This window comes from Ooceraea biroi, chromosome 1, assembly GCF_003672135.1.
Source record: "Ooceraea biroi isolate clonal line C1 chromosome 1, Obir_v5.4, whole genome shotgun sequence".
Classification (NCBI taxonomy): domain Eukaryota; kingdom Metazoa; phylum Arthropoda; class Insecta; order Hymenoptera; family Formicidae; genus Ooceraea; species Ooceraea biroi.
The window spans coordinates 13,183,910-13,207,602 of NC_039506.1; the positions used below are offsets into that span (position 1 = coordinate 13,183,910).

The 23,693-nt window shown below is 41.4% G+C and overlaps 1 protein-coding gene, 1 long non-coding RNA gene and 1 other non-coding gene across 6 annotated transcripts; 1 reads left to right on the forward strand and 2 right to left on the reverse strand.

Moving 5' to 3' along the window:
• The first annotated feature begins 61 nt into the window (after positions 1 to 61).
• Positions 62 to 21,694, forward strand: LOC105285377 (V-type proton ATPase 116 kDa subunit a). 4 transcript variants are annotated; one of them, XM_026973444.1, is made up of 14 exons: positions 62 to 514; positions 15,298 to 15,438; positions 15,605 to 15,784; positions 15,981 to 16,109; positions 16,214 to 16,296; positions 16,503 to 16,629; positions 16,812 to 16,988; positions 17,252 to 17,464; positions 17,869 to 18,082; positions 18,303 to 18,732; positions 19,039 to 19,166; positions 19,241 to 19,479; positions 20,815 to 21,224; positions 21,318 to 21,694. In XM_026973444.1, exons 2-14 carry the CDS (start codon positions 15,322 to 15,324, stop codon positions 21,412 to 21,414), a joined length of 2,544 nt encoding a protein of 847 aa, XP_026829245.1. In that variant the 5' UTR covers positions 62 to 514; positions 15,298 to 15,321; the 3' UTR covers positions 21,415 to 21,694. The 4 variants fall into 4 exon arrangements, with proteins under 4 accessions (XP_026829245.1, XP_026829233.1, XP_026829231.1 ...); XM_026973432.1 differs by lacking the exon at positions 62 to 514 and adding an exon at positions 569 to 777; XM_026973430.1 differs by lacking the exon at positions 62 to 514 and adding an exon at positions 9,397 to 9,484.
• On the reverse strand, positions 3,903 to 9,263 carry LOC113562909. The gene is made up of 2 exons (XR_003407237.1): positions 8,819 to 9,263; positions 3,903 to 5,366 (listed from the first exon to the last, which is right to left on the reverse strand). It is a non-coding gene; the product is annotated as an uncharacterized LOC113562909 (long non-coding RNA).
• Positions 6,569 to 6,695, reverse strand: LOC113563569. Its single transcript, XR_003407492.1, has one exon. It is a non-coding gene; the product is annotated as a U4atac minor spliceosomal RNA (small nuclear RNA).
• Positions 21,695 to 23,693: the final 1,999 nt, after the last annotated feature.

Genomic DNA, 23,693 nt, shown 5'->3' on the forward strand with positions numbered 1-23,693 from the left:
TCAACCTTTAATGCATTCGCTTCACGATTTTTTATCTCGCAATGAAGCACAATGCGCGGACAGTGCAAAAGTCGCGAGAGATGTCGTACAGACGCGTCGTGAGGTCTTGTCTATGTCTCTTCCAGACATTTTTCTGAGACTTTTGCATCGTCTGAGTGAATCGTCTCTTACATCAATCAGCGATATCTATCTTAATTTAATTTATCTATCTTAATTTACATATTTTTACACGTAGTCAACACCGCAAGCATCATAATAAGTACCTGACATCATGTTCAACCGTTCTCCGAACATTTCTAGGATTACTCGCGCGCTTACTTGGCAGCGGACGAGATAGCCGAATCGAAATAGTATCTCACGCACCTGCCGTGTTACAGCTGCCCCCGCAACCATTCACGCGCATTCATCATCATCATCATCAGCAGCAGCAGTAGCAGCGAGCGGCAAGCCTGTGTATCGCGACCGCGAGGAGTTCGAACGTGCACTTGGACAGCAGTAGCGGCGATCAGCTGTCGTGAGTGTTTACACTCGTCGTCGAGTATCGGGCCGGTGGATGGTGTTCTGGCCGCTGCGTGGTGGGATCGCGCGGCCACCGTCCAGTCCCTTTCGACCCGTCGTGTCGCGCGGTTCGCGTGACTCCACGCGTGAGTGCCTTATCGTGCTTATTGCCGGGTGCGATACGCCCGTCGCGCGGCTTCCGTGCGCGTAGCGACTCAGCAAATGCTTTCGTGGTGGTCGTCGTCAACGCGAACACCTTCCCGTCCTTTCCAGAAACGGGTAAGCCGGCTTGCGGCCGCGATGCGTGCGCGACGAGTCACAGGCGGCACGTGCGACACGACGTGTAACAACTTCCTGCCGGAAATGCCTAAAATTGTGTCATGTATGAATTAATCTGGAGCGTGTACGTCGGTTGGATGAAAGATTAAAACCATCGACTCGGCTAGGAATTTGTGTTTCTTGCGGTGGAACATCAGATGCGTGCTTGGCCACGGTCGCAAAATTAAAAAGGGAGATTATTATGGACGGGATATTATTATTGTAAGACAATGCTTGGATTATTTATCGCTGAGAATCGCGATCTCCGCTGATTCTCACATTTGCGACCCGTACGCGATGTTCTTGCCCTGACGGTACCACGAGGAAGACTTGAATTTCAAAGGAAATCGAATTTCAAGCTTCGCGGATTAGTCATCCGCTCAGGTTTCTGAGCGCGCTTTCCGGAAGATGCGCGACGCGACTTTCTCGACTCGGACTTCGCTAGACATACCTTGGCGAACGAATAGTCGAGCTTGGCTCCGGTTGCCGTGCCTCGAGCTACGAAAATGGTGTCAGACACCGAGTGTAAATAACCTTATGAACGCAAGAATAGACGTACGAGACGAATTGGGTTTATGTATCTCCTGCTTCGTACCCGGAAAGCCACTCGACAGAGACTCCGATTAAATCAGCGGCGGGTTCGCGCTCACCGCAAGCTGTGACACGCTTGATAAATGCCAATCCGTTCTCTTGATAAAACCAGAATTAATACAAATTTTCAAGTTAGAATATTTGGAGTCGGAGACTCCAAATCGGAATCTTACATTGACGTTCCATTAATTCGAGCTTGAAGCTTCGAATATTGCCGCTTCGAGCACTTCGACCGTTCAATCGCATAATTCAATTCGTTCAACTCTCAGCTCTGATTTTAATGGCGACCAAGGCTCGTATAATTTATTGGGACGTAAGAAATAAACACTTCAGCTTGTAATAAATGAATGCTCTAATCCCCAATAAATTATAGCGTGCTTATATTGGCATCAATAGCCGAACGCGAGTGAACAGCTCTTCTTCTTGCGCAAGGTCTGTCCTCGCGTAAAATCCACCTACGAAATTGGACTGGACGCAAATTGAACTCGATGAGAATTATTACGACTGCGATTCGCAGCCGGCTTACCGGTCGTAAGCTCGTTTTAGTTTAGCTTGCACGCCGTAAATCCGAGCCCGCGTTTAAATGCCAGCGCGCGAGGGCCGTGCTCGCCGCGCTAAATCCTGCGCGCAAACACGGGTCTTAGCCCGCGCGATCTACAACAGCGGATCTGTCGGGATCTGTCTTATTTTCGCGTTTAGCTGCGGTGGCGTTAATCTTTATGCTTGTCTTCGATGCCTGCTCCCTGATCCTACATGAGCCAAGTTAAATAATTGGCTAAACGCGTCTCCGATTACTCTCGTATTCGTGCGTAATTGGACTTCCAAGCTCGAGCTTGAGACTCGAGCTTTGTGTTATCAAAGATCCTGAATTTTCAGCTTTTTAAGAGTAACTTATTTTTAAATCGTACAAGATATCGACGTTGTTGTGCCTTATATAGTGCCCGTTTTAAATTGAACCCTCAGTCCAGTTGACTGAAACTTTCAGTCTTTCTTATCGCCGTGTCTGAAGAAAAAATGAATCGCGTGGAAACATGTAGCAGGAAAATTAAAATATATTTAGCGAAAATGTTGTACCGAGTTATGCAATATCTATATGCAACATTCCGACTTCAATTTCAAGGAGTACCGAAGCGGTTGCTCGTGGGAAACGCTCCCATATTTGACTCCTCTGTTTGACTTCATGATGTCAGGGGTGTCCACGAGGCTCACGGTTACGTTTTACGTAACCGAGCATACGTAAAAATTGTATTTATCTTGTACAAATAGAGCGCTGCAAATGCACATCAAGGTTGCACAGGGGAGAGATCGGTTTACGGTTTTCCACAACGGACTCGTTCTACTCGGTTGGCGAATATCACGATAACGCAAATACACGCGATGTATCTAGAAGTGTATCGAGTATCGTGAGCGGGCATACCTAGAAGTATATCTGCGCCTCACCTCGTGGGATTGCTCTCGTAACGACAGTTATTGAAAAGCTCTTTCATCTTGGCTCGATTGCAGTGCCAACCACCGTCACTTTATGCACGAGTCAGATATAAATAAAACGCCCGCGGTATCGATTTTCCACAGACCAAAGGAAACAGACCCGCGAAGGGTGACCGCCATGCAGAAATTGTAATCAATATTGATCGGGAAGTCAATCACCCGAGCATATGTCGTATACTTATCAGTTAATGAGCGTCCACCGTAATAATCGAAATTACGATTTGGGGACGATGTACGAAGACAAACGGTGACTCGGCGGGGGTACACGGGGCTGCTAATTTTGTGTAATTTTCCCTCGGGAAAGACATCGGGAAATATTGTCGCTTGTCACTCGCCAATTTCTGATATTAAGTGCCTCTGTGACTAATTCTTAAATTACACACTCGTCAAAATAATATCGAGGCGAGAAATTACGGGAGAAGTAAGATTTTGTCATCTCCTTCCCTTTGGGACTAATAAAATTGCGAACGTACTTGATTTAATATTAATAAAAAGAATTTTCGTAAGAGAAGCGATTACTTTACCACGAGACTTGAATAAAACAGCCAGCTATTATTACATCTTTTAAACTTTCACTTAAAGACATTATTTTGCCTAAAGCGAATGAAGTAGTAAAATAAAAGTAATAAGACTTAATGAACTAAGTTACCGTACAAATTGGCCAAAGAGTTCGTGGATTAAAGGTGGCTCTTTGGTAAGTCTGGGACATCCTGTATCATGCAGTCCTTTGCTCGACTGCAAGATGAGGTAATTGCACGATCCCTAGATCGTTTCACTTTGTATATCACACATATATACTCCAAGTTATATATACATAACTCTTTCGGGTCTTGAATAAAAGTAAAAGTTCGATGTCCCCGTCCTATACCTGTCTACCTAGTCTAGCATTAGTCTTATCTTTTTCCGTCCCTCGTGCAATTCACTCTCTCTTGAGCTTGAACTTGAAATCCCGTGAGAAAACGTTCGTGCTTCCAAACTCTCCACTGTGTGTCTTTATTTTTATTTTCTGCTTCTTGTCGCAGGAAATTGTTATTTAATTAATTAATTCCTGCGGCAATTCAGTGTGGATGAGACGGATGAGAAAATCTAAATTCTCGACATTTTTTTTGCACGTGCAAAACATCAATTATTAGTCAATTGTTAGTTGCGATTAGATGATTATTCATCTTCATACAATCATCTCAATTTTTTGTAGTCCTAATGAAAATACAACAATGCATAATAATCCATGTCTTTATTTCTGCTTCGTCGCTTTTTCAGGCTCTTTTATCTTTATTATCGCTCGACCTCATTTACGAAATAATGACGCTTTATTTATTATGCGATAACTCCTCGACTGCGCTCAAACCTGGCTGCTTTATCTCAACGTTGATATTCCAACGATTTAGTTTGATGGTTTTTACGTGCGTCCATGCAAGTAAGCGCAATTATGTGCGTGGTGGACGTGTGGTTTATTTAGAATGTGAGTTGTTTGGCTCGTGCTATCGTGGAACACGCACGATAATCTATACGGGAATGGGGATTCGTGTTATCCGTGCTCAAATCGTAAAACGGGTCGCTTATAATCACTCCGGCTTGCTAATACTGTCCAAATAGAAATAGAGCTCTCCAATTAACTCGAACGAATGCCAGACCCTTATTTTCTGCTCCAACGTGGCATCACTTCTACAGCGTATCGACTTCAAACTCCATTACTTGGATAAAACGTCGAATTACTGAAAGTCACAAAATTACGAAAAAAGTATCTTCATTTTACAGAATAAAAAAATATCTTCTCTACAGAAGAGATATCTTTAATTGTCAATTATTAAAAATTATTTTTACTTGTTTTTCATGGGACTCAAATTAGCAAGAAAATCCTCAAGTCATTTTTTGTATCGATTTAAAAAGAAAGTGATGTATGATAGCAAGTAACTTTGATTGATATTGATAAAAGAAAAGTATCTAAGAGTTGGATTAACTTTTGCAAGCCCCTGATATTTTGTATGCCGAAGGAAGATATCGCGCTTCCTTCGCTGTGATTGTACCAGGCGGATGGTCCGCGTTATTAGGGTCATTCAGTGGCAGATTGACGTCCAAGGTTCCTCCTGCTGCTTAGACATTTTAGACGTGTACCCTCACATGAATCTCTCTCGTCGGTCACTTGATTACACAATTTGATACGCGGTTCCGATTGATATGCGACGAGCGATGTGGCTGGCGCAGATAGACGTGATTATGTGAAGGTAAATAATCAGCCAGCTTTCTGGAGAAAGGTTGACGAAGATCCTTGTCCGAAAGAATGATATACAATATACATCATTAGTGTGATCCAGCTGCGGACGGAAGACGGCAATGGGTTATTTTGATTGTGTTGATCGTTTGATCGCAACAGGCTACCTTCATTTTTTCTCAAAATCATTTCGAATGTTCACTTATAAAAATTTGCAGTCTCAGTGAAGTTTCTCTTCTCAACGAAACTCTGATTAAACCTGAAATCAGAGATATAAGGGATGTTTTAATGAAGCGTAGGTTTAATTTAATTTTAAGATTTAATTTTGTAAAAGTTACGCAGTGATATTTAAATATTTAATATTTAATATTTTATATTTAAGTATAAAATTGTATTAAATTATTCTTTCATCTCTGACGAATAATTAGATATCTTCTCTTTATTAATATTGTACTGTTAACCATTTTTCTCTTTCATTATGGATGGTCTTGTCAAGTGTTATTTCTCTTTTAGACAAACGAGATACGATTATTATTTGCGCTGTTTTGCGGTACCGTGCGTGTGTATAAATGCGAGCCAGACGAAACCGTGGGGTCGACTGGTTTGGCAGGCCGCATTCAATATTTGAGTACTATTCCAACAGTTACAGTAATATTGCACAATCGATTACGCAATGCGTATAGAGAGTATACTGTCGCATAGTGCCAATACAAATTTGTCGAACCGTTTGTCAAAAGCATCAGTATGCTCGCTCTATGTATAAGCGACTGAGCAGTTTAACGAGCGTAACAGCGTTTGCTGAAGTGAAGCTCAACGTAAAATATTCCTGTTTGTTAAAATGATATTTTTTAATTAAAGATATATAGAGAAAAAAAGTGATGAAAATAAGAAAAGAAAAAAGAGAATATTAAATGCAAGAAGCATGTCATTGTTGAAGTAACAAATTCAATTTATGGCAAAAGTGCATTACGAAAGTGCTACTAGCTTCTCAGATGACCTCATTCATGATATAAATTATAACATTAATTATTATATTATTATTAATTATTATATGTAAATTAATGAAACAGAAACAGAGAGAGCCAAGCACCAATTAGCTACACTTTCAGTTTCTTTTTGCATCAATTTCTCTAATCGTGAACATTAGACGTTGTAACTGGTATGGAGTGTCAACACTTAACCTGTAAACGTTTTTACGGCACCTTAATCCTGTAATCGGGGGTCATTTACATCTACCTCATTAAAAAAATAGGTTAAACTGTTTTAAAAAATCTGAAAAAATTCGTATAGTTATGTTAACTCTTCTATTTTGTAAATCAATCGGAAAATCAAGTAAAAAATAGTTTGTTTAAACAATTTGTTTATGTTTTTAAGGTATCGAAGATAGTCGATTTCGGCCGGACACAAACGAACCCCGTTTACAGGTTAAAGGTTAAGAAAGCCCCTTGTGAAGTAAAGAGGCTTCTCAAAAATTGCATCTCGTGTCGTTTAAAACACGGATGCGGGTTAAATTAATTTGTCGGGTTTCAGCAACAGTATTCTCACTTAACGCTCATGGAATACTTTGCTCCCCAAAGACAAGGACAAAGCAACGCGTGCCTCTTGCGGCTTTATATACTCTCGTAGGTGATATTTCACTTGCGAGAAAGCACACTGCCATCTCTTAGCGAGTGCAACAACTAAAGTGTATCGGATGCTCTTGGAGTAGTCACCTGTGCGTCACTCTGTTGTTCTGATTCATTATTAAAATTAGTTTGTACATATGCATGTGCACATCTTTAATACATTGAAGATTTCATGAAAAATAGGAAAATTAATATTAATATTAATAAATATGTAATAAATATACGTAAAATGGATGTTACTTTTCATATAAGAAATCAGCAAAAATGACTTTATTCTTTAATAATATTAATATTAATTTAAAATAAATTAAAAAAAAAACAATAAAAAGTTTGTTATATCATGATTATGTTAAATTATATTAAGAATTATTATCGAGTTGGTCAGAAAGTTTGTTCGAATCCATGAAACGGAAATACATGGCAAGAGCGCCATGTACTATTCTGTAGAGCGAGTCCATTTTAATATTGCGTCCATTATCCGTAGTATCGCGTGAGTGACATTAGATGTTAAAGTTTTATCTTAACGCCGACGGTAATCGTAAAACTACTTTATGTGTTAGATAGAATGTAATTTTCTTTTTACATGCGAATGACGCATTCGGCCGGCTACTATTATCCATTTTGCAGATACTTCGCTCGCATCAACTATGTTACTTATATTTGCTTATGCAAAAGTGTCTTCATTCACGAGCGGTTGCATTTAGATCAAAGTAGCATTAGCTCCCGTCGACGAAGCGTCAATATTTGAATATTAAATTATGATTTCCGCGAAAGAAGAAAAAGAAATCCGAACAAGCTTGCTGATAAAATGAATATTTTATGAACGGCGCACGATTGTTTCGTGACAAAGCGAAAAGCCTTTGTAATCGCAGTCACGTGACTTTAATCTATGCACATGAGCGTAACGTCACGCAGGGGGGGGGATCGCGGATATGTAATGTAATAATGCTTACTTTAATTTCATCGTTTCGCATAATGAAAGATGTTACTGGAGATACGGCAATTGCGTAATAGTTAACTGTTAGATCGGAGGCCGTCGCGACAACCCAGAAACCGCAGAAGGATAAATTCTGACCTTTATACCAAATGAGAAAGTGATCGGCCATTTTGGATCGGCCAATTTTGAAACCGCTCCTGTCCTGATGTAATATAATCGTGCACCCTTGTTAATATTTCGCCCATGCAAATAATAATGAATAATAAAATAATAGAGCATAATGAAAAATAATAATTGCAGATATTTCTTATGTAAAGTGACCTGATTTTTAACTGACTATGTAAGACGATTGTTGTTACTTTCGTTACTTGCTTCACACACATTATAAGAATGTTAACTAATTTCAGATATAATACTTAAATTTTGCTATAAATCAATGTCGATTCGATTCGATATTTGTAAGGACGAAAACAATTGCTTCATAATTACATCTGTTAACAAATCGTTAGTATTTCTACCGAGTTTTTAAAATGCGTAATGATATAATTGCGGATGCAAATACTTTTCCCGGGTACCAATCTTTTCAAAGTGCAGTTTGCTCGCGGATTTTCCGCTCGCTGACGATCGTTATGTACAATTATATAAATTATGTAGTCAGACGGTAGACGTTAAGCAATCAGAAGATAACGAATATTTATACAAAAGTACGCTATGCAAAGGCAAGTAGCACGGCAGCGGCGACTTATTATCGTTTGCCTTATCTAAATGCAGTCTCCGGAGGAATCTCGGGTGTGACACTGCTACAAAAAGACGTAATCGCGAGGATCGAGGCGGAAACCTGCGCCGCCATTTTTTAATCGGGGTACTCTCCGGCTTCGGCAACAGACTGACGCTCTCCTGAACGGAAGAAACACTCGGTTGCAAAATCAAGTTCATATCAAATCCGTGATTGCATCTCGACTATTTGTTCGCACATTTTATTTCGCGTTCCACTTAGAACGCAGAGCTGTGAGACATAAAAAAATTAATTGCTTCGCAGATAAGAATGCCAATGAAGAATGTAATCATCTTTATCGCGTAATTGTCGATTACGACTCACCGCGTTGCGTCGCCCGCGATTATTCACGTAAATCGTTAAACAATATTGACCTCTCGTTTTTTTTCCGTTACTGCGCTTCTCTTATCTCCCGTGCACGTTGCTATCACGGAATTATGGGGTTCCTCAATTTACGCCATCGTGCGCGTTAAAGCGCGTCGCGTTCTCCAAGTGTTCTCGAGACGAGCACGTTGTTGTAGATCATCAAATTATTTTTCGTCAAAATCATTTCATCGTGAAGCATTTTGTAAAAAATAAGCTTCTCGCTTTCTTCGCTCTTCCTTCTTCTTTACTCGTTGTCTCAGATCCCTCAATCTCGCTGGGCAGACCGATCTGCATGATAATGGCGGAAGGCATAGTGATTACTTCCCCACATCGATTTTAATCGGATGTACGTATGTGAGAAGCAGCGCGAGTACCCGCGACCGCACACAAAAGAGACAGCACTCCGTCACAATTTGCGCTCTTATCTGCTTAACAGAAGATTGTCACGAGTTCTGATTCCCTCTCCTTACCTCGGCCTCTCCGTCCCTCCCTTCCGTCGTCTTGCATTGCGGAGGTGGAGGTTTTATTCGTACGTTTGGTCGGATCTAGTTAAATCAGTCAGCGAGTGTTGCACCTGCGTGACGAACGGGGGGCTGACGTCTCTTTGTGGGGCTACCTGATTTTCCACGTCTTCGTCTGTGGTCGCGCGAGGTGTATTATCGATTCCTAACGAGGTTTGTGCGACTCTTGCTTCCTCTTCTTTACTTCGTCACTTCTTCTTCTTTGTCGCCCTCTCTCATCTCTTTCTGCGAGGAGTAAGATCCTGATCAAGGTCCTAATTAAGTGCAGCTCTTGATTAAGCGTGGGAACTGTCAAAAGAATGCGTTTTTTAAAATATCGTGCCTGCTTTCTTTCCTTTTTAACTGGATATTTTATGTTATACTTTTTGTGTTTTTCTCTTCATAGGTTTAATTTTTTTTTAATTCAGTTGGTGATGGTCGCCCGCCTTAACATGGTCGTTCGCGCCTCCTCCTGTTTGCTCGTTTGCCGCGACTTAATTATTGACACCGTTGAGAAATCTTAATTTCTGTTGCCTGTCAAAGCGACTAATGAACCGAGCAACACGCGCGTCTGTGTTTGAGAACGTTTCCTCGTGCGTGCAGACGTAACGCCAACGTCTTTCTGTATTTTTCTGTGTTAAATGATTCTGGCTTTTTTTTCGCCACCAAAAGATCATAAAAATATGCACGGTACTATCACGTCGCTCAGCGTGCTCTTAAATGTAGTTTAAATTTGACAGAGGTAATTATCAGCTTGGAGTAATTGAACATTCAGTGCTGGATGAAAGGCTTCTTTCCTACTATTTCTGGGACACATCTCTTTAATTGCATGCCATTGAATGTTACATAACGCAGAATTAACTCTGGAGAACCATTTTTCCATACGTTTCTATCTTTTCCTACAAACGTGTCACGTCTCGACATCGTATATACTTTTTGGGGAAACTAATCAGCAAACTACAACGCAGTGTCTCCTCAAGGTGACGACTATTCGAGTATTCTCCATTTTCCGTCCAAGCAGAGAAGAAAAGCCTCAAGTATTTGCAACTTTACTTTTTATCTCGCACCTGAGTAGGTGTCCAAAACAATCAGAGGATGACAAGGATTAATCGCATTGATGGCCTCGTCCAGAAATTGCAACGTTCAAGTAACACGTTCACGTAGTCCACCAAGGATTCAGATTCGTCATCAAAGCGAGGACGAGCGGAAGCGCGAAAATCCCGGATCGCCTCGGCCAATTTATCACGGGTTTTGACGAGTTTAATCTTCGGACTTTCAGAATCTACGGAGACGATTATCTCGCATACCGCGTGACTGATACCGACGACTCGACGCGCTCACCACGCGTATCACACCTGACGCACGCTGAATCGATTCAAATAGGTGTATCAGCCACGCGACAGTACGACGTCATGCAATTGAGCAAAATCATCATCCGTTTCTCTCTCTCTCTCTCTCCTTCTCTTTTTTTCTCATTACCGCGCCTCGTTTCTAGCTGTGCCCCCTCGTCGCATTGTCGACCCGCGGACCCACTTTGGACCCACGTTGAATCACATCTCAGTGGGCGAAGTCGCGGGTCAGTCACGCCCGTACCATTGTGCCCGCTCGAATCCGCTCGGTAGTATCGCGTTATGTAATCTCTCTTCCTTTTCTCCCTTTTCTCTTTTTTTATTTCATTTTCACATCGATGCGTAACGCAGTGATGCTCGGACGAGCGCGCTCATCATAGCCGGGTGTGAATCGATATCTCCTTTGCTGCCCCTTCTCTACCTATCGCCGCGTTTTCGCGATTATTCGCGGTACCCGCGATCGATCGACACGTTTTCCGTGATTTGACGGGACTAATAGATTCGACAGATCCCAGAATAGTTCAGCGATTTGGATCGGGAGGTCGGCGGAAGTCGCGCTTCCGAAACGCGGACGTTTTCCCGAATGCCGGAGATCATCCGGAATTCCGGTGCGCCGTGGAGCACGTCGGAGTGACAGCTAGAAACGCACCACCGCGTCATTAATTCATGATTGATCGCAATTGAATAATAATGTGCATACCGCGCGGGGTACCAGTGACATTCCAGTAGTCGTCGATGCGGACGAGCAGTAATTGAACGATCTGATTGAGGATGTTTGAAGAAGCGCGTAAGGCACATTCATCATTTTTCATACGACGCTCGCTCGCGTCCAACTTTCTGTTCCTCACTTCTTCCCGAAAGAGAATGCTCGTTGCCTTTCTGAAACATGTGGATAGTCAGAGGACGCATAATTCATGCTTGCAGCTGTTTCTGCCTTCTGCCTATATGTTCACGACACGATCAAGCTATCAAATCACCACTTCATCATTATCCTCGCTCGTTACTTGGTGATCGTTACGTTATTTGATTCAACAACTTGCACTTTCTTTCTTTCGCTCAATGCTCGTCGACTCAGCATCTTGCGAGCTGTCACATCGAATTAACAGGCAGCCATAGCAGTACCATACGCGAGGAACCTGTTGCGCTAAGTTTATTAGGCTTACGAGCTAATCAGCGGCGTGAGTGATCGCTCTAGCTTGGTCTTTCTCTTTTCCAGTCTCTCAACTGATTGTATCCTTCATGTTTTTTTGTCTCTTCGTATATGTTATTGTCTGCTCCATTAAATTCGACTCCGGCAGCCTCTGGAATATTTTGAACATTTGTTTATAACTTGCTTCTTTTTATTTCACTCCTCTTCCCCTGGAATGGCAAATAGAAATAATGTTAAAATTAACAGAGTTTTTACGTACATTCACTGGCGGATCTTGGGGGGGGGGGGGGTCGGGTTAAAACCCCCTCTTACAAATAAAGAAATTAGTTTTGCTGAATTTGTTTGAAAAATCTAGGAAGAAAATGCGTGCGATACTAAGAGAAATATTAAACCAAATAATTTTATCAAAACCTCCCCCCATTATCGACATCAGGAGTCCGCTAGTGCGTACATTTATATGTTTGCCGTACAAATGCAACGCTTGGACGAGTCTGCAATTTTGCGGGAAACCAACGCCCGTTCGCCGCCAATTTGCCGCAGTTTTACCTATTTACCACATTTTCGCACGCAATTGCTCCATTCAGCTGCCGCAATTACGTTGAACCTCGCTCCACGTTAATCGTATGGATTGATAAAAATGTTGTATACATTATATCTGTATAATTGTATCTTGTACGTTATCTTTTTTTTTTAATTGAAGATTAGACTTTACTTCTTCGTTATCTAGAAAAAATTAGTTATCGAACTTTAATCACTTCGCTTTGTGAATATAAATCCGCAATCACAATGTTGCTTTGAATCGAATAGAGAAAAGAGAGTTCGATAAAATTTCATCAAGTTACGTTAACGGAAGAAAGATTTTGCGATAAAACGTTCGCTTGTTTTCTAAGGAACGATTTCAGTGCTCTTTCGCTGACACGAAATTGGAAATCTGCAGATTAGCATAAAGATTTTACTTTGCTGGCTGATTTTCTCTATTTTTCGATGATGTAATAATCGAAGAGTCTTATGTTGATCTTGAGATGCGTATCTTTGTGCCCGCGCAATAACGAGATGACTCACTTAGCCAATTGTTACCGCTCGTGTAGATACAATGTCAGGAGTACTTGCGACAGATAATTAAATTTAGCAGTATTCTGGGCAGAAATTTTGCTGGACCGCTGCCCGCATAGAAGCGTCCTCGTTGCATTGTATATCCTCATTGTATTATATCTCCTCTCGCATCTTCTCCTAATGCAGAATAATACGTCGCTCATGTAAATACATCACGTATGTAAATTGTCCAAATTGTGTGCTTTCAACTGACGTTGGCGTTGAAACGCGTCCGCAGCAACAGGGAAACGTCTGTCATCCAGAAATATATTTGTCTTCCTGTTAATTCTCCGTAATTCCAGAGAGAGAGAGAGAGAGAAACAGAAATTGCCGCGGCTTGGCACGGCCTATTCTCCGCATGTCAGCACAAACGCTCGCTTGAGCAATCGGACCTTGAAATATCAATTAATCGCGTTGATAACGCGTCAGTATTTCGACGTCCCTCTAAGATTTGTTACGAGTACTGGTACCCGTGATAAGCGCTCTATTGCACCGGAGTGAGATCCGTGAGAAAAGCGACGATTTCTCAAGCTGGACCTGCTTACGACAACTAAGTAACCGGCTTCTGCGGAAGACAGTAGTCGGGAGGAATCAGCGAAATGATATCAAGATGCTTTTCCGACGGGGAAAGCACTCTGTGTACGCGTAAATCCGATGGAGTAGCTTGATTACGGACTTTGTGATGATAACGCGACGACGCCGCCAAGAATTCTTTGTCATGTGGTCCCTCTCTTCTATCCGGCGATTGCAGCCGGTTATTAGCTGCCTTTATCAGCCAGCTTCTTATCGAGACGTTACGCAAATGCTGACGACACCGTGAAAATATTGTTTTCCGCGATGCTTCCGGGAAACAGCGAGTATATGCGCATCAATTCCGCGACCGCTGAAATTACGCTGAGTAATTCAATCGGGCGGATTACGATGATGACGGGAGAGCGAGGCTGACCTCCCTTATCGGACCAGGGAACCCAGGCTGAACTCTCTTACACTGACGTGAAAAATGTGCCTCGTTTAATGTTAATTACCGGGGTGCCTCTCAAGAGCAAACGCGCGACATTGGTCCCGCTCTTGCCTGTCGCTGGTGAATGTGATAAGAGCGAGAATTTACCATGACGAGAGAGTGACAGAGGGATAATCGACACGAGTGTACCACTTTCGTGCTCGTACATATTTATGGAGCCTGTCGCTTATCACGCACACGCGTTTGCCTCCATCTACGCGATATAATTAGCGCTGATATGACATAATGAAATATTTCCTTCGGATTTTTGACGATTTCTTTTCTCTCTCTCTCTCTCTCTTTCTCGTTGTTGCCGTAACGTCGGTGTCGTTCTGTCATCTGATTATAGTTCTTGCATTTTTCTCGTTGCACCTCTGGCACCACGAGCCGGAACTCGTTTATTTGCCGACAAATAAAGCACGTCATACGCGTGTAAATTGGATTTTCGATAGCGCGTCGCACCCACAAAATCCTCGCTACTCCAAGGTCGAAGAGGAAAGAAGAGTGAAGAAGGTGCATTCGCCGATTGAGCATCGGCAGTTCTCCACGAGACAGAAGAAAGTCATTGAGATTTTCAGCGTTTTCTTGAATTTCCTTCTTGTGCGTGGCTTGTTCGACTTCTTTCGCAGTTTCGTTTGTCTTCGCTAATTGAGAGAAGAAAAGTTTGGATAATTCTTTCGAAGTCATTTTCTCGTCTGTAACTCGCTCGGAAATGCGGAATTTACTGTGATCTGCATCCTGAGTACCTCAAGTCTGAATTGAGCTGAATCAGGCAGAAAAGAACTACTTCCTCGCTCGGTCGGTGATGCGAAGACTATTTTCTTCACTCACTCGTCTCATTAAGATGTCACAAACGCAGTAATTAACAGACGGTTGAAACGTGTGAGATTAAACACAGTTAAACGGCCTTGTTTTGCATTTTTCTTACATCTTAGATGATAAATTTATCGATCGATAATAACGTGTGCGTGCCGTGTTAACAAGACATAATTTCGAGCACAATCGCCTTATCTAGAATCAATGTTTGCTCGATACCGAGAGCGATTGTTTGTAACTCGGTGACGCCGATTAAAAGACACAGGAGTATCTTCGTTTTTAAAAATCACTCGAATTACATTCTTAACATATTTTTCTGTTTTGCAATTGCACTGCACTTCTCTGACGCGTGTTCGCAAATCATTTCACAAATCATATATGTTCATTTCGATATATAATTCGAAACATCTATCTCAAATTCTATTTCCAGAATCATGCTGGAATATATTGTACGTTCAACAATCTCAATGAAATTAATCTTCAAAATCGCTGCATTATGCATAATTTTCCTGATTTAATTTATCAAGCAAATCTTTGTTATTCATTGTGACTTTGTAGAAAATATTATTTCTTCTCGCAGGGTGAGGACTGAATCGCTTTGAAGATGGGGGCGATGTTCAGGAGCGAGGAGATGGCCCTTTGCCAGCTGTTCATCCAACCAGAAGCGGCGTACCTGTCCGTCTCTGAACTTGGAGAAACCGGTACGGTGCAATTTCGCGATGTAAGTTGAACTGAACGTGTAATTTCCATTGGTCCCCGCATTTAACTGCTCGATGAAGATAGCGATCGACGCACGTGGACCTATAGTCATTTTGCTGTTTTCTGTAATGTTGTCATCACGATCCGGATTACTTCGTTGACTAACCATCTCGCGTTTTGCATTCCAGCTGAACGGCAACGTGAACTATTTCCAACGGAAATTCGTCAACGAGGTGCGACGATGCGACGAACTGGAGCGCAAGCTCCGGTACATCGAGACGGAAGTCAGGAAAGACGGTGTGCCGATCCCGGATAATCTCACGGAATTACCACGCGCGCCAAACCCGCGTGCGATTATAGATCTCGAGGTAAGATCTTTGTTTTCACAGTTTTCACACTTTGTAATATAACACACACTCAAACATAAACACACATATGACATATTTAAATAAAATAAAATACATTTATTTTATTCGAAAATTATTAATAAATTTAAATAAAATAAAATACATATTAAATAAAATGTATCTAATGACATTACAACATTATTTTTTTCCGCAACAGGCACACCTCGAGAAAACAGAGAACGACATACTAGAGCTGAGCCAGAACGCGGTGAACCTGAAGAGTAACTATCTCGAGCTGACGGAGTTACAGCGCGTGCTCGAGAAGACAAAAGTGTTCTTCACGGAGGTACCTTAACTAGTTCAGCAGCTTTTGCCCGTCCCTCTTCGTGTAATCGTGTTACCATTTTGTCGAAGAATCAAGATCCATTTCTTCTTCTTCTATATCAACAGGAGGAAGTCAATGACTCGATCACCAAGGCGCTCATTAACGAGGAACCACAGAATCCAGCCTTGACGGTTCGCGGACGTCTCGAGTAAGTTGTCATTGCTGGCACGTCGTCAGATAAAAATCACCTCTGTCTTGTTAAAGATGTGTAATTCGTGCACTTAAAAACGCAATAAAAATGTCTAACGGACGGACGTAAAATGTCGTTCTATTCAGGACGCTTACGTCCGCGAAGCGATAATTATACGACGCTGTAATGTGCGTGCTTTCATCTATTTATACGTGTTGTTGCAGATTCGTCGGCGGGGTAATAAATCGCGAGCGAGTTCCAGCCTTCGAGAGAATGCTCTGGCGCATATCCCGCGGAAATGTGTTTCTCCGACAAAGCGAGCTCGATAAACCCTTCGAAGATCCAGCCACGGTTAGTAAAAAAGAAGAAAGAAAAATGATGATGACTCGCGATTTATCTCATGCGTGTTGCATCGTTTGTAATTTTTTTTCTTAAGCCCTTAATAATAAGTTTGTAATAATAAGGACCACATAATAATAATAACGAGAACAACATGTACGTCCGTCGATGCGTCTGATTCCTCTTTTCTTCAGGGTAACCAAATCTATAAAACGGTCTTTGTGGCGTTTTTCCAAGGAGAGCAACTGAAGGCTCGCATCAAGAAGGTCTGCGCTGGTTTCCACGCCTCGCTGTATCCGTGTCCGACCAGCCCGACCGAACGTCAGGACATGCTGAAAGGTGTGCAAACGCGACTCCAGGACCTGAACTTGGTGAGATCGCTATCCTGAAAAAAAAGAAAATTACAATGTTACAAACGAAGCATTAAGATTTAAAATTCCATTGCTAGATGCATAATTTTTAAATAATAAAAATAATAAAAGCAGACTTTGTTGGAGTTTATGAGATAATGACAATTTTCTATTAAATTGGAAGAATCGTGCAAGAGTCGAAATATCGAAGTAGATATTTTTTATAGATAATTCAAAAATGCTGTTGAATTTGACTGTTACATTTATACTAACTCTTCTGTCAGGTATTAAATCAAACGCAAGATCATCGTCAGCGTGTCTTGCACAACGTAGCTAGGGAATTGCCAAATTGGAGCATCATGGTGCGAAAGATGAAAGCCATTTATCACACGATGAACCTGTTCAACATGGACGTGTCAAAGAAGTGCCTCATTGGGGAGTGCTGGGTGCCCATCGCCGATTTGGGGACCGTGCAAAATTGCCTCACCGAAGGATCGGTATATATAATAAAAATTTCAAATAGTTAAAAAATGTTTGGTAAACTATATGACAATGCTAAAAGTTATGAGGATCGACTGACGATATTAAAGAAAAATGTACTTTTCATTAAGATACCACAAGAGATTTTCTTTAGCAAAGATCGATTGGACGAATCAATGAAATTAGAAATTATACTCGATTCAGTACCATCAGGCGTATTAAAGCAGATCATCAATCTTCGATAGCACAGCTGCGCGAAAGTAACTTCACACTTTTTGACAAGTAATTTACGCTTCCTCGCGGCGCGATACTTTTATGCTACGGGATCACGGGGTTGTAATGTAACGAGCCACTCGGAAGGATACGTGTATATATCTATGTGAATTATGAGTGAAGAAACAAAAATGTTGTATTTTTCTAGCGGCTCTGCGGTAGTTCCATACCATCCTTCCTCAACGTGATCCACACGGACGAGAATCCGCCGACATTCAATAGGACCAACAGGTTCACGAAGGGCTTCCAGAATCTGATTGACGCGTACGGTGTGGCGTCGTATCGCGAGGCCAATCCGGCCCTTTATACCATTATTACCTTTCCCTTCTTGTTTGGCGTTATGTTTGGCGACGCCGGCCATGGTGAGTAGATCGGCGATGAAAGCAAAACGGCGCGTAGAACATAAAGAATTAGTAAATACTAGTATTAGATATTACTATGGTACTGATGTTGTAATTATAATATCGTACCTGCAGTACTATAATATTATTAATTTTTATAGTACTATTAGAGTGTGTAAAAAGTACATAGACTGCATGAATTATTGTTACATCGGTGTGACTCTCTTGTACGTCGCATCAGGACTGATAATGCTGCTGTTTGCCCTAATAATGGTGCTGCGGGAGAAGAAGTTCCTGGCGGAGAAGTCCGACGACGAGATCTGGAATTTGTTCTTCGGCGGCCGCTACATCATCCTCCTCATGGGTTTGTTTTCCATCTACAGTGGTTTCATCTACAACGACGCATTCGCAAAGTCACTTAACATATTCGGATCTAGCTGGCGGGCCAAGTTTACGTACAATGATACCTTGTATAACAAGACACTGGAATTGTATTGCCATGCGGATGCGGGTCATTATTTGCAGACGCCCTATCCACTTGGTATGGATCCAGTCTGGTCGCTCGCTCTCAATAAAATTGTATTCCAGAACTCGTTCAAGATGAAGCTGTCGATCATATTCGGCGTCGCGCACATGATCTTCGGTGTGTGCATGAATATCATCAATATCGTGTAAGTATCGTGTGCTCTTTATGGCAAAGTAGATGTAAGATTATCGCGGATCATGTGCTTACGGAAGTACACAGTCAATTCGAAGAACAAGTAAGTAAGTAGTGGGGAAGTGCAAAGTGCATTGATTCTGTTTGATGGAGCTTACGTTTAATGATCAAAAATTTCTCTGCACACATATATATGCGAACGGCACTTAATTATACGTTGCGTGATGCTGGAGTGAAAAACATCCTCGGTTTTACAGTGAAATACTCTCGTCTCGTCGACACTTGCACGTCATTACGTCGCGTTGTGATCTCTTTCTAGGAATTTCAAGAGGTACTCCGTCTTGTTCCTCGAATTCTTCCCGCAATTGCTCTTCCTTATGTTGCTGTTTCTGTACCTGGCTGCGCTGATGTTCATCAAGTGGGTTTTGTACGACGCTTCGACCAGCGGTGAGCACTCAATGATCAATCTCTAAGCGATCGAGGGACACAGCTAATGCAAGATGATGCGTTGTCATGTGCAGATGAAGCATACCAGCCACGTTGCGCACCATCAGTCTTGATCACGTTCATCAATATGATGATGTTCAATAAGGAACAAGCCAATATACCCACCAACTGTTCTGAGTACATGTTCGAGGGACAGGGTATCCTGCAAACGGTTTTCCTCTACCTCGCCCTCGCGTGCATCCCGGTGATGCTCTTCGGGAAACCGTTGTACATCACGTACAAAGGGAAAAATAAATCTCCAGGGAAATCTTACGTGAGTAACTTGTTGTACTGTCTCATTACTGCCTAATTATTTTTATTATGTTATTAACAATATGGTAATATTGAAAATATCTTACTTTTATTCGCCACGTTACGAATTGATGTAGGAATTATCTTATCCGTATTTTCAGTACGTATTTCCTCGGTGCACGTTTAGCTTTGATAATTATCTCGCACATTTATAATATCTACATCAAAGGAGGTGATCCACTTATTAGTAGAGGAAAGTCCCCGATTATGACATACCATATCGATTTTGCCGAATGTAAGGAAATCTATAGGCAGAATTAAAAAATGTAATACGTTATCTTGAAGAGAATTTAATAAGCTTTAGGTTGGTAAAATGAAAAATCTAATTTAAATATTATTTTTTCTGAAAATTAAAAAAATTTGAAAAAAGAGCTTTACTCAGGATCGAGAAAGTGTGCTCCTAATATAAGATACCTCGAGAAATCGGTGTTAAAAGTGCAAAATACATCAGTATTGCAATTAAAAAACTTTAATAGATAGTTTTATAAAAATACTGCTGCCACAGCCTTCGCCAAATCTTCACGATTCCACTGTTGGCGCTTCCTCGTATCTCTAACCTCCATAGTCAGATTCTATAAAAATTAAATACACAAAAATTCGTAATATAAATTCGTATTAACTTTTCTTTAACCTTAAGTAGTATTTTCTTTCTTTTTATTACACTACATAATTTTCATATTCGAGCAATAATTATCTCATATTAAGAGTACCCTGAATATCTCATTATACGAGCCACACGCCTAGCGGTTCCGCAATCATGAAATCTAACCTCTACAATTAAGCAATTCAACAAATTGCGTATTTTCTTGTTACTACGATTCTACTCTATCATTGCGCATACTGAATTTATTGCCAACCATTTCTTTATTATATAATAAACAAGGTTTAAAGACTTACCTCAAGTTCCTTTGACATGTTCACAATTTCACAAACCTTTTCTTGCAAAGGCTAAACGCAATAACGAACAATGAATTTTTCACTAAATACATTTTACACCAAGAGTAATAAGATCATGGTGGAACTAACAGAGGGTGCTCACTAGTTTAGCAGAAACCCCATTATCTCATATTAGGAGCATATCTCATAATAGGGGATTCTCCTCTATTAATTACATTTGGCAGTTATCAACTCTCAGTGACAGTTTCCTGATTGTCAATCACGAAACCAATGATCCCAGCAAGTTTTTAATGCAGAATTGTACCACTAAACAAATAAGAAGCGGCTGATAACTGTCAATCCGAAATTAAAAGATTAGGATTTAAATGCATTTAATCACGATCACGAATGCTGTCTCCAGAGCAACGGAAGCGCGTCCCAGGACATCGAGCTGCAGACGCAGGAGACACAGATGCAAACGCAGACTGCGAGTACCAGCAACGACGCGATGGCTAATCAGCACTCTCACGAAGGTGATGGCTTTGGTGAGCTGATGATCAACCAGACCATCCACACCATCGAATACGTGCTCTCCACCGTGTCGCACACAGCATCGTATTTGCGATTGTGGGCGCTTTCGCTAGCGCATTCCCAGCTTTCAGAAGTATTGTGGAACAGGCTCCTGCGGATGGGCTTAGGTGCCGACCACGAGGAATATTACAAGAGCGCTCTGTTGTTCATCTTCTTTGCTGCCTGGGCATTCTTCACCATCGTCATCCTCGTCCTGATGGAGGGCCTCTCGGCGTTCCTGCACACGCTTCGACTTCACTGGTAGGTTTCTTCGTCGGTCTTCTTCTGTCTCGAGACGGAGTCTCGAAAATGAAAGGCTCTTCATTAACTTGTACGCCACTCCACGTATTCCAGGGTCGAGTTTATGACCAAGTTTTACGAGGGTGTGGGATATCCCTTCCAGCCGTTCTACTTCAAGAGTATTCTGGATGCCGAGGATGCCGAGGAGTAAACTGTCGCTAGTCCACAGCAATAATTGTTAGATGTATACCGCCGCGCGCGAAGACCTTTTTACATTAGATATTCTCGTGTACGCGAGAGGCCTTGTTTTGCTGCCTGAGGAAGTACAGGAGGACCAATCGAAACGCCGTGATCGATCTCAAGCGAGTCTGATAATGTGCCTTCTTCAGTAGTTTTAGTCATTACTATACAGTGCTGACAAAAAGTTCCGGAACGGTTAAAAATCTTGGAAAATAATGATTTAGTGGAAAAATGTTTCAAACAAAAAGTATAGAGCTTAAAAAAATCTATTAGATGATGATATATATTTGACCTTGGTATGACCTTGGAAAGCCCGGTCATGGTCAACATAAAAATCTTAAATGGAAACCCCTATTTTTTATTACATATTCTTGTAGCTTAGCTCGAGAGCTTTTCGAAACGCTATAATAAATTTTTTTTCTCTTACGTACTTTTTGACTTATAAGGCTTGAAGGTTACACAGTACCGCCGGCATTAGAATTACCCAAGGTGTACCGCGTGGAGGTTGCACGGTCGGATTTACACCTCTTTTGTGTGCGTGTGCATGTGCGTGCGTGCGTGCGTATGTGTGCGTGTATGAGTGTGTGGTGTGTGTGTGCGCGCGCGCGCGCGTGTGTGCTTCATAAAACTAACTTCACAAAAATAGTTTATACTCGTATGTACGAACAACGGCATTAATGCCGTCCGAAAATACGTGTGACGCACACTAAGAAAGCGCGTCACTTATAAACTTTCTCGCGTATAGGTGAGGTGTTCCGATAACTATTTTGCTCGCTCGTGTTTACCTCACCTACAACCGGCATTGTGTAAGCGACCCGATCGTTGTGTGCGATCACACGGGTATTCGGACGGCATTAATGCCGTTGTTCGTACATACGAGTATAAACTATTTTTGTGAAGTTAGTTTTATGAAGCACACACGCGCGCGCGCGCGCACACACACACCACACACTCATACACGCACACATACGCACGCACGCACGCACATGCACACGCACACAAAAGAGGTGTAAATCCGACCGTGCAACCTCCACGCGGTACACCTTGGGTAATTCTAATGCCGGCGGTACTGTGTAACCTTCAAGCCTTATAAGTCAAAAAGTACGTAAGAGAAAAAAAATTTATTATAGCGTTTCGAAAAGCTCTCGAGCTAAGCTACAAGAATATGTAATAAAAAATAGGGGTTTCCATTTAAGATTTTTATGTTGACCATGACCGGGCTTTCCAAGGTCATACCAAGGTCAAATATATATCATCATCTAATAGATTTTTTTAAGCCCTATACTTTTTGTTTGAAACATTTTTCCACTAAATCATTATTTTCCAAGATTTTTAACCGTTCCGGAACTTTTTGTCAGCACTGTATATTTATGCATTACATCGGCCGAATATGCGCACGATCATGGCGAAAATTCACAGTTTTCAAATACTTTACGTTTTCCTTCCGCACATTTTACTCGCGAACAGCCACGCCAGACGAGAAGCTGGAAAGACGATTTTTAAAACGGAAGATTTTCTTGTTCATTAAATGCTTTCTTTTCATTCCGCTTAATCTATCGAATCCGGGAAAATATAAAGTTCAGTTGCGGAATCTTGGCTCTAAATATTGTTAAGTTTCGCTTTAATTTTTATTACTTGTTATTTAATTTTCATTGCTGGTATCTGAAAATGATTTATTGTTAATAAAAAGCGAAAATAATGTCCGCACCTAAATAACGAATGTATTAATTATACAGCAATAAATTTCTTTCAACTAAACCAAGATCTGTTAGAGCTGAATCTTCACAGTTATATCGTTACAATCACAGCAGTGAAAAGAAAAACGATAAAGCGTGCGTGTAATCCAGCAATTATCCTCTGCTGCTGCTACTGCTGCTGTTGTCTAGTGCGCGTTGTAGTCATTCCATTAATTATCTAATTACATGGACATGCCACAGTCGATAGTTCATTTATTAAGCACGTCGCGCGTTTTAACATTTTATTGCATAATACCGCTGTAACATCGCGCGTAACGTTCTTCGCGAGAGAAGCAGCGATTGAAATCGTTGTAATTTCCGCATTACGATGAGAAGCGATCGTGACAAAGTTCATCGACACCATACGTGCCCCGAACCAAATCGAAGTTATTATAATTATATTGTATATTAATTATATATAATAATGGAGCTTATGTATTATAAGTATGATGGTTTTTGGATCGATGCTGGACAGATTTGAAAGAGGCAGAGTGGCAAACGCGTGCATTCTTGT

What these genes read in the sequence shown, in the direction of transcription:
- LOC105285377 (XM_026973444.1), top strand. Translation starts at nt 15,322, where the DNA reads ATGGGGGCGATGTTCAGGAGCGAGGAGATGGCCCTTTGCCAGCTGTTC. An exon ending in CCTTCGAAGATCCAGCCACG is followed by an intron (nt 16,630 to 16,811) that starts GTTAGTAAAAAA and finishes TCTTTTCTTCAG; the next exon opens with GGTAACCAAATCTATAAAAC. An exon ending in ATTGCCTCACCGAAGGATCG is followed by an intron (nt 17,465 to 17,868) that starts GTATATATAATA and finishes GTATTTTTCTAG; the next exon opens with CGGCTCTGCGGTAGTTCCAT.